This window comes from Calonectris borealis, chromosome 25, assembly GCF_964195595.1.
Source record: "Calonectris borealis chromosome 25, bCalBor7.hap1.2, whole genome shotgun sequence".
Taxonomy (NCBI): Eukaryota; Metazoa; Chordata; class Aves; order Procellariiformes; family Procellariidae; genus Calonectris; species Calonectris borealis.
Genome location: NC_134336.1, coordinates 5,162,011 through 5,172,251, shown reverse-complemented (window position 1 = coordinate 5,172,251; position 10,241 = coordinate 5,162,011). Strand labels below are relative to the sequence as shown.

At 62.7% G+C, this 10,241-nt stretch overlaps 1 protein-coding gene across 1 annotated transcript; it reads left to right on the top strand.

The window, feature by feature from the left end:
• The first annotated feature begins 6,737 nt into the window (after positions 1-6,737).
• Positions 6,738-8,331, top strand: ID3 (inhibitor of DNA binding 3). Its single transcript, XM_075173588.1, has 3 exons — positions 6,738-7,263; positions 7,458-7,529; positions 7,752-8,331. The coding sequence occupies exons 1-2, from the start codon at positions 6,943-6,945 to the stop codon at positions 7,512-7,514; spliced, it is 378 nt and encodes a 125-aa protein (XP_075029689.1). The 5' UTR covers positions 6,738-6,942; the 3' UTR covers positions 7,515-7,529; positions 7,752-8,331.
• The last annotated feature ends 1,910 nt before the right edge of the window (positions 8,332-10,241 follow it).

The window sequence follows — 10,241 nt, the reverse complement described above, 5'->3', positions numbered from 1 at the left end:
AGCTTGAGGAGAGGCGATGGGGGGGCCCCTTCTTGTCCCCCCCCCCCACTGCCCCTCACCTGGCACCTGCTCCGGGCGGATGGAAACTCTGTGTCAGAGGAAGCGGGGAGGGGGCCGCGCTCCCGGCCGGGGCGGGGGGGGGACACCCAGCTGTCCCCCCCCTTTCCAGCGCCTGCGTCGAGGGGCTGAGCTGCCCTCGTCCCCCCAGCACAGCTGGGATGAGTTGGGCAGGTCTCAGCCCATCCCCATGGGGGTGGGTTCCCAACCCTCTACCCCCCCCACTTTGTCCCCCAGCTTTTTCATCTCCTGCGTGGCCGCGCAATCCAAGGACCCCCGAGGAGTGGGGGGGGGGGGGAGCCAAGCTGGGACTCCCCATCCCCAAACCCCAGCGCTGCCCCCCATCCCTGCCTCAGTTTCCCCACTCAGGGTCTGAAAAGCAGCTGCTTCCCCCCGCTGGGGCTGGAAAACTGCGATTCAAGGCTGGAAAGAAGTGGTCCAGCCCCGAACCTCCGCCAGCATCCCAATCCCACGGGGATGCTCGGATCCCATTCCGAGAAAGCGGGGTGGCAGGGGTGCGGGGGGGGGGGGGCCGGATAAGCGGGGAGGTCGGGGAGGGGATGCTCACGCGTTATTTATACCGGGGGAGGTATCTGCAGGGTTTTTCGCCGAACGAACAAAATAACAATTCAGGCAGGTTTGAAAAGCGCCGAAACCACGACAGGAAACCCAAATTGTACAAATGCAGATGTGAGTGGAAAAAGCTCTTGAGCTGGTTGCTCTGGCTTTCACCTTCGCTAAAAATAAAGCTGCCTTATTAGGGGCCGATGGGGGCCGAGATAAAGCATCTTCCCTCCCCCTCTCCCCGTGTTTTTCCGTGGGGGGGGGTGGGGGGGTTGTTCTGCGCGATGCTGTGGGACGCAGCTTTCCGGCTGCGCCCGGGGTGGTGGGGTCAGGTGGCTGGGTTGGGGGCTTCTGTTGGCTTTTTGGGGAGGATCTGGGGGGTTTTAGGGTGCTGGGTGGGGGGGGTCAGGTTTTCTGAGGGGGGGGTTGCCAGGGATGGTGTGATTTGGGGCTGGGCAGCGCGGGGTGGGGGGTGTGATGAGTTGTAACGGTCTCTCTGGGTGTAACGAGGCAGCCTGGCAAAGCCACATCCTGCAGCGCGGCAGGACCCGGGGGGAGGAATTTGGGGGGCTGAGAAAGGGAGGGATTTTGGGGGGGCTGGGGGAGAACAGCAAAACCCCTCCTGGGACCTGCCAACCCCCACAAAACCAGGGCTGGGCTCCCCTTCCCCGTGCCTCAGTTTCCCCTCTCTGAACCATCCCAGGGCTGGAGCACCCCACCTTTTGGGAGGGGGGGGTGCGGTGAAGGCGGTGCCAGCTTTGGGTGCCCGCTGCCCCCCCCGCCGCCGCACCCTGGCCCCGGGAGGATATCGTGGGAGGCGGGAGGCGCCTTCGCTTGCCACCCCGGTGGCGGTGGCAGCGGGGCCCGGGCTCCTCTGAGTCACCAGTGTCCCCACACCTGCGGCGGCCGGGGGCTGCGAGTAGGGATGCTCACACCTGCGGCCTTCGCACCCCCCCCAGCCCCATCCTCCTCCTCCTCCTCCTCCTCCTTTTGCAGGGGAAATGATGGATGCAATGGCGGGGGGGGGGGGAATCAAAGGGGTGGAGGGAGAAGGGGGCGAAGCACGGGGGGCTGAGCGCCAAATTGTGGGTGCACCCACAGCATCTCGGCACCCACTCTGCTGGCAGCACCCCAGTGTGCCCATGGACCCCCCCTGGGCCTGTGCGGGTGGGGGGGTTGCATGGCACAAGCTGTCCTTACCCCACGGTCGCCCTCGGCCCTGTTGGGGTAACATGGGGGTGGGATGCTCCAGCCCCCCCATAGCATGACCCCAAAAGGATCGGGGGGGGGGGGATAAGACCCCCCAGGGGGGCAGATGGCACATGGGGGGCTGCTGCGGTGTCAGGCCTCGGGTGGGCATCAGGGTGGGGGGGAAGCGGGGGGCTCTGGCCGGCGTTGGGGGGAGGCCGTGAGAACGGCGACCAGGGCTGGGGGGGGGGGGGCAGCGCAGGAAGCGCCGGGGGGGGGGGTGGCCGCTCCCGGCTCCCCCAGATGTGCCCGTGAGATAGGGCGGCAGGAAGCAGCTGCGGGGAATCGCGGCGCTGGGAACGGCCGCTGCCGCCCGCCCGACGCCCCCCAGGCCTGCGGGACCCCCGCCCCCGCTGGCTCCCCCCGCAGCCAGGTACCACCCGGGGACGCTCCCGGTCTGCCGGCTTCTCCCCTCCAGGGGGCTGGAGGTGCCTGTTTGCCCTGGAGAAGCGGTTCTGCTTCCCCGGAGGAAGCCGCGGTTCCCTCCGGCCCTGCCGGTGCTGCAGGGGATGGAGATGGAGCCACGGCTCTGCTCCTGGCTGGGCTTCGAAGGGGAGGAGGGGGTCTGGGGAAACTGAGGCATGGCTGCTGGCTACTGATCAGGCTGGGCAGCTGGCCAAGGCTGGGGTCATGGGCCCCCTCCAGAGGGATGTGTGTGCTCCTCTCCCGCCCCTGGGTGCTCTGGAAGAAGGTAATGCCTCCCTGTGTTCACTCTGGCCCCTAATGATAACCTTCAGCCCGCAGTGCTGGGCGCTGCCTGCAGGCTCAGGCAGTCGGGCCGGGCTCCCCTTGAGCAGCTCCAGGGTAGGATGCTCAGTCCCTGCCTCGGGCACAAGGGCCGAGGGGGGTCCCCGGGGCTAATCCCCTGCACAAACAGCTGCACATTCCCCAGGCCTGGATCCAGTCTCCTAGTGACAGGGCTCGGGGGGGGGGGGGCTTGCTGCCCCTTTTTGGGTGCCCACTCCCAGCAATGCTGCTCCTTGATCCCCCCTAATTTTCCCCCTATTTCCCTGCACATCCAGCCCTGTGCACAGCACGGACCGGAGCCTCCGGTGCTGTCTGGCTCTTGTGGTGGTGGATGAAGGGGTAAACTGAGGCACGAGGCAAGGCGGGTGGCTAGGGCTGGGCTCCTTCCCGCACCACCCTGCCTGCACGTGCTGCTGTCAGCCTCGTGTCGCTGGTGGACATCCATCCAAGTCTGGCAGCTCCAATTTATAATCCCCATTTATCCCAAAATACCCCAAATCTGGGCAGGGACATCGTAGCCCGGGATGGGGCTGTCACCGCGGCCAGCGGGACCCCAAGGGAGGCTGTTCGGCACGTCCTCCGTGTGACAGCCGGAGCGGGACCACGATGCCCATCCCTGCCTGTCCCTGCCCATCCCTGCCCGTCCTGGACTCAACACCCATCCGGGAGCACTCGACCCTGGCGCAAATTGGGGCGTTGGGAGAGCCGGCAACCTGGGGAGGAGCGCGGTTACCAAACCTCACCGCGCGGCACAGCCCAGCGTGGCACCGGGCTGCCTCCCCGTGCCGGATACGGCCCTGGGGACGAGGCGGGAAGGAGATTTCAGAGCCGGTTTAAGAAGCCAGAATCCCTTTTTCCCCCTTGAGCATCCAGCCGGATATCTTCTCCAGCACCGAAACTCCCTCGGATCGCTGCCGTGCCGTGCCATGCCGTGCCGTGCCGTGCCGTGCCGTGCGGGTGCCCAGGCTGGGTGGTGGGCTGGAAGCATCTCCAAAAATCAATGAATTAAAGCAGGCTGAGCTCTCGCTCCCACGTTGTGCCGAGCCGGAGCGCGGCTGACCGGGTCCCCCCAGCTTCCCTCTCTCCCAAAGGATCCCGAGGGCCTCCGAAGATCCCAGGGAGACGGGATTTATACCCCAGCCCTGTCCCGAAAGCGAATCCAGATGACCCCTGGGGAAGAGCCCTTCCCTTTGTAGCTGCCTTGGGCGCTCTGCCACGTCTCCGATCCTCCCCTCTCCCGTCCAAATCCCTTCCCCGCAGCCAGCACTTCCAGGCAGCCTCCGGCTTCCAAAACACAAGAAATTCCCCCAAAAACGCCGGCGCTACCCCCTCCCCCGGGAACGCCGGGACCCCCACGCTCGCCCTCCCTGTCCCGCGGCAGCCGGGCTGAATCCGGCCCTTTCCACGCCGCTTCACGTCCTTCACATCCTGCCACCTGTACCGACTTATTTAAGGAAAAAAAATAAATATATCAAACCAAACCCAAGCCTGAGGGGTGGATTTTTTTTGGGGGGGGGCGGGCAGCTGCTTGTGACCCCCCCCGAGCACGATGAGCCGCATGGGATTAACGACCTGTCCCTGGGAAAGGGGGAAAGGTTGCGGGGAGCGACGGCCGAGCCGTATGGGGGGGCGGGGGACATGGCCACCCTCCCCCCCCCGGGGACATGGGGAGGCTTTGCATGGTTTTGGGGGGCTCGCTGAGCCGGGTACACCCCAACTCCCGCTCCCTCTCCTCCTTTTTTTGTTTTTTCTTTTAATAAAACACCCAGTGTGGGCCCTTTTCACCATGAAATCATCGCGCTCCGGAGCATTCGCGCTCCCTTCCTCCCCCCTTTTCCCTCCTCCGCGCCAAGAAATCCGCTCTCCCCCCGCAAGCCACGGAGCTAGGACACCCCAAACCCAGAGCCGGTGATGGGACAGCACCCCAAAAGCATGAAACCCCCAGTTCGGACCCCCACCCCCACGAAGCACCCCCAAAGCTGGGAGGATAAAACCCCGCGCTCGGGGCGGTGGCGCTGGGGGGGGGGGGGAACCCCAGAATCGCAACTCTGTGTGTGCGTGTATCCCCCCAAATTTCGAAGCGGCGCGGATTGGCGGTGGGGGGGGGGGGTGTGTGATTATGGAAAAGGGGGGGGGGTGGGGGGAAGGTTGCCTTGGCCACGCATCCCTGTGTGAATGCATGACGTGCACAGGGCTGGCGCCAGGCTGTCTGGGGCCGGGAGTTAGATCAACACAGCTGGAGGGCCCGGGCCACAGCTGGGCAAAGGCAGCGGGTCCCGCCGCCCAGGCAGGGCCTGTGGGAACCGCCGCCAACAAACCCCCCCCCCCCCCCCCCCGCAAACAAAAGCTGCCCCCCCCATCCCACCCCGAGCAGGCTTTCAGGCTTTCTTCCCCCCCCCCCCCCCGCCATCGTTGGGAAATAGGGGGGGTTGGAGGGGGGGGGGCATGGGAATAAGTGGGGTTGGTGGAGACGTAGAGTGGTGTTTTGGGGTTGGGGGGGGGGGTTTCCCTTAACCGGGGGAAAAGTATTTTGGTGGTTTGAAAATAGTTTTTAAATGTTTTGTAATTTTTTTTTAATTTTTAAACTTTTTAATTTTTTTTTTATTTTTTTTTAATTTTTTTTCCCCCTTTTTTTTTTAAATTTTTTTTTTTTCCTCTTTTTTTTTTTTTTAAGGGGGGGTCCTGGTTGTTGCCGCTCACCCCCGGAGCAGGTTAATGAGGGTAATTATGGCTCTTCCCAAGCTGCCACCCTTCACACGGAGGCGATTTCCCAGGAAATTTGTCCGGGGGGGGGGGGAAGATGGGGGGAGAGAAAAGACAAGACCAAAAAAAATAATCCAACCCAAAAAATGGCTGGATGCTGCTTTGAGGAGGGGGTTTGGGGGCCGATGAGCAGCTCCCGGGCTGGGGGAGAAGCGGGGAGGGCGGCTGCCCCTCGGCCTGCGGCCCCCAGACCCCCGGGAGGGGGGGGTTGCAAAGGAGGGAAACAAAACCCAGCGCCACCGAACTGGGATTTGGGCAGATCTGGAATAAATTGCTGCTGTGGGCAAGCGTAATTTGGTCCAGGTGCTTCTGCCCCCCCCCCTTGCACCCCCCCATTAGCTGGGACCCCCGGGCCGAGCGAGGTCCCAGGGTGCCCCCCACCCTTTTGGCTGTAACATCCCCTTCCTGCGCTCACCCCCCATAACCAAAACCTACGGAAATTAGCCCAAAACAAGACGCGGGGGGGGGGGCATTACCTCTTGATTTTAACAGGGATTCACAATCTGGGTGTTGTGGGACCGTCACCACCCCACCCCCCCTCCGCGAAACCCCCCCACGTGCCACCACCACCCGCTGCAGTGTCACCCGTGGGCACCGGCCACCCCACATCGCTCCGGCATCGGGCTTTTAGAAGCAGCGATGACTCGGGGGGGGGGGGGGTGTTTGCCTTCATCCCCCCCCCATCACTTCTACTGAAATAACCCCCGTGCCTATAAATCAACTCTCCCCCCCCCAAAAAAAAAACCCCACCCCAACCAACTCCAGGCCTCTCGCAGTCGCTGACCTAAATCTGGTTTCTCCATCGTAACCTCAGTTTTACCGCAATTAATTTTTTTCTGCTGGTCACAAGATAATTCCTGACGCCAGAAAGTCTGGAGGTCAGATGAGAAGCGGATTGAGGAACGGGGCGGCACTAATTTCGGCCGGTAAAACCGGGGAGGGGGGGGGGGGAAGTGGGGGGACCCCCCCCCCATCGTCCTGCCTAAAAATAAGGGGGGACTTACTGGGATGGCGGGGGGGCAGGTTGAAGGGGCCGGGGGGGGTCCTTGGGGGTTTGGGGGAGGGGGGAATCCCTCCATCAAGGGGGTGGTTTGGGGATCTGGTTGTGGGGTGGGGATGGGAACTTGCGTGGTCGTGTGTGTGTGTCCCCGCGTGGGGCCACCCCGGCCACCAAGGGTCATTTTGGGGGGGGGGGGAGTGGGGGGTGGTGTCTCTCGCTTCATTTCGATGCAAGGGTGGGGTTTAAGGCTTCATTTACATAAAAGGGGTGGGGCTACCTCCTCATTTGCATGCAGGGGCGGGGCCCCGCCGGACTGCCTATATAATGGGCGGCGCGGGGCTGCCCCCTCCCCAGTGCGCCAGCGAGGTCCCAGGGTTTGGGGGTGCGAGGGGTGTTGGTCCCGGGGCTCGGTGGTCCACGCTTTGGTGGTGGCGGCGGTGCTCGGAGGTGCCAGCAGAGCCCCAGCCGTCGCAGCACCCACCGAGGCAACAAGGCATCTCCCCTCCTTCCCCCCCCCTCCCCTTCCCTTTCCTGCATCCCCAAGCGAGCTCTTAACTCCAACCATGAAAGCCATCAGCCCGGTGCGATCCGTCCGGAGCTGCTACGAGGCCGTTTGCTGCCTTTCGGAGCAAAGTCTGGCCATTGCCCGGGGAAGCAACAACAAGAGCCCGGCCTTGGAGGAGCCCATGAACTTGCTCTACGATATGAACGATTGTTATTCTAAATTGCGGGAGTTGGTGCCGGGTATCCCGCAAGGCACCAAGGTGAGCCAGGTGGAGATCCTCCAGCATGTCATCGACTACATCTTCGACCTCCAGATCGTGCTGGAGGAGGGGGCCAAGGGTCGCGACCCCTCCTCCGAGGCCACCCTGCTCTCCCTTAAGGTAAGGGTTGCTTTGGGCTGGGGGGGGGTGGATAGGTTGGGGTGGGGGGGATGTGGGGCTGGGGGTGATGCACGGTCCCCGATGCGGTTTCGGGGGGTGGGGGGGGGGGGGGGTCTTGGCGCGGTGGGGAAGGGGGAGGGATGGGGACCGCCTGCCACTGGGGTGGCCCTGAGCCCTGTCCCCGCTTTCCGCAGGCGGCCGAGCTCGCTTCTGAACTCTGTTCCAAAGACGAGAGAAGTTTGTGTCACTAACGGCTCCTCCATCAGGTGAGTGTCCTCCCCCCCCCACCCCGCACCCTAATTCCACCCACCCAGCACCAGCATCTCCAGGGGACCAATACCAGCCCCGATGTAACTCGGTCCCCCAGCTCCCTCCGCTTCGCGCGGCCCCCAAATCCCCATCCCCAAATCCTCAACACTAATTATATTTTTTTTTTTTTTCCCTCTTCCCTCCCCCCCCTTCTTCTCTCTCCTCCCGGTGCCAATTAGCAAACAGGCAGCGAGTGTCGGTTCCTGGTTCGTTATCAGCCGGAGGTAAATAGCAGCTTCCTCCGTGGCGCCGGGCTGTCTGCGACCTACCGGCCCCGCCATCGCCTCCCCCGGGCCCGGGCACCGCAGGCGGGAGCGGCTGGTCCCGACCCCCCCCACACCCCATCCCTCCACCTCCAGCATCGGCACCCCCCCACCCCGAGGAGAGCAGCATCCCGGCTTTAGCAGGACTTTGGACCCGATCTTAATTGAGATACTTTTAACGATAGACTGATGAAGAGGCGGTTGTCTGTATATTTTTGGATTATAGCAGCGAGTCCTTTTTTTAAAGGTGTTTAATGGGATTGGGGGTGGGGGGAATTAGGGGGTTTTGGGGAGGGGGGGGGACACATCCTCGAGTATGAACCAAACTCTCTGGGGCCGCGGCCTCGTGTATTGTGGAGCTCTATACTAGAGTATAACGTTTTGTACCTTTTGTGCAGGAAGGTGAATTTCTGCGAACATGCCTTGTACTTGCTTTATAAACTTTTTATAAAAGTTACCATTTTTACATAATAAAAAAAAAAAAAGTCGTTTTTAATGTTTTCCCCATCCCTTGGGCTGGAGGGAGATGGGGTGCACCCATGGATGGGAGGAGCAGCACCCTGGGGGTGGGAGCCCCCGAACCCTCTTGCTGATTGTAACTTCTAGGGTTACGGTAGGAATCTCATTAATTGTTTAATAGCTTTGAAATGTCAGCTCAGGTATGGGAGGAATTAACCCTAGGCTGCCGTCTCCCGGCGGAGGTGTCTGCCAGCTATTTTGGGTGCTGCTCTGCTTATCTGATATGGAAGGAGTGAAGACGCTGCCGAGCCCCGGGGACCATCTGGAGGTGTAGCTGGAGCCCTGGGAGGGGGGAAAAGATGCTTTTTCCAGGGGTTTCCGCTCTCTGCCTTGCAAACAAGGGCTGCCTGGTGCCCTGGGGCTGGATTTGAGCTTTTTGGGCTGGAAGGGGTGATGTTGCTCCCCCCAGGATACCCCCCCTCAAGGGAAGGGAAGTTTCTGGGCTGCAGCTGCCCTGGCTCTAATTAGGGCTGCTCTGAGCATTGCAATTCCCCAGCTGGCATCCACACTGTGCACCCCTGCCCGGCCTGGAGCCCCCCCGGGTGCTGGGGGTGGGGGGCAGCACCTCGGGGAAGGGGCGATGGGGGCAGAAATGCCTTTCCCTCCCCTTGGATTAATGCTGCGGTTTCCCCTTTGGCCCCGGAGCAGATGCAACCTGCCGGCCGGCTCAGCTGCGGAGCCCCATGGCTGCAGCACAGCTGGGCCGGATCCTGCTCCCTAGGGAAGGTGCTGGCCTGCCTGCAATCAGGGTCAGGCCTGACTGCTCTTCCCTGGGGTTCAAATCCCCCACCTGTAGCACCATCTCCTCCATTCCCTGGGTTGGGTTTCGGCTTTGCTGCTGGGGGCTCGGCCAGGCGCAGCGTGGGTGCTTGCCCCGTGGCATCGCGGTGTCCCCGGGGTGCTGCAGCATCCAGGTGAGCTGGGTCAGGGGCTGCAAGATGGGAGAAGGAGGAAGAAGGCTGGAGGGGTCTTGGGGCACAGGGTGATGCAAACCTTCCCCCACATGCACCGTCTTCAGCCTCCATCCCCGTGATGGCCGACGTGAGCTCGGGGTGCAGCCAGCACCCAACAAGCACCCCTTGTCCGTGGGCATTTCCACAGGGAAAAGCAGCACGTGGGGTACCCAAAAAGCACCAGCCGGTCCAACGGGATCACGAACCCCTGGGAACATCCCTCCCTCCTCCCAGCTTGATGTCCCCAGGCTCCCTGAGGGCAGGTTATCCTCTGGCACCCACGGATGGGGTGGGATGGGGTGACACAGTGGGATGGGGTGACACGGGGCTGTCCCGGGGCGGTGGGAGGCAGGTGAGGGTGTCCAGCTGCAAACCACCGCTTCTGGGAACCGAGCTGAGGTTAATCTAATGGCTAAAAATAGGGGTTTGCCATCTCCACTGGCTTTCAGCTTGGGAGGAAAAGCTGAGGGGTGGGTTAGGGGCGAGCGTCCCCGTGCTCACCCCGGTGTCGTGGTCCTCCAGCTGCGCCAGTGCTGATGTGCCAAAGGGATTTAATTGGGATGGGTGGGAAAAGCACCGCGGGAATGAGCCAGGGGACGGGGATGGGTCTCGGTAGCTGCAAAATGGGGCTCCCCGTAGTGTGAGCACCCCAGCTCGCCACGGGTCCCCCAGCTGGGACGATGGCGGTGGAGATCCTGGACCCATGGGAGCAGTTAATGAGCCTAGTTTGGGGTTACTGGGAACAGTGGGGACAGGCACTGGTGGGGTGGGAGAAGTTATCCTGCTGGGGCTTTTGGGATGGAAACAGCATCGGGGAGGCAGACGGGGACTCCCAGCCTGGGGGAGCGGTGGTGGCCCCCTGTCCCCGTCCCCTCACTGTGGGGTTGGGGCAGGGGATTCCCCTCGGCTGGGGCTGGGGGCCGCGGCTCCTCGG

Coding starts and splice junctions, on each gene's coding strand:
- ID3 (XM_075173588.1), top strand. CDS start 6,943: ATGAAAGCCATCAGCCCGGTGCGATCCGTCCGGAGCTGCTACGAGGCC. Junction 7,264..7,457: donor CCACCCTGCTCTCCCTTAAG/GTAAGGGTTGCT, acceptor CGCTTTCCGCAG/GCGGCCGAGCTCGCTTCTGA.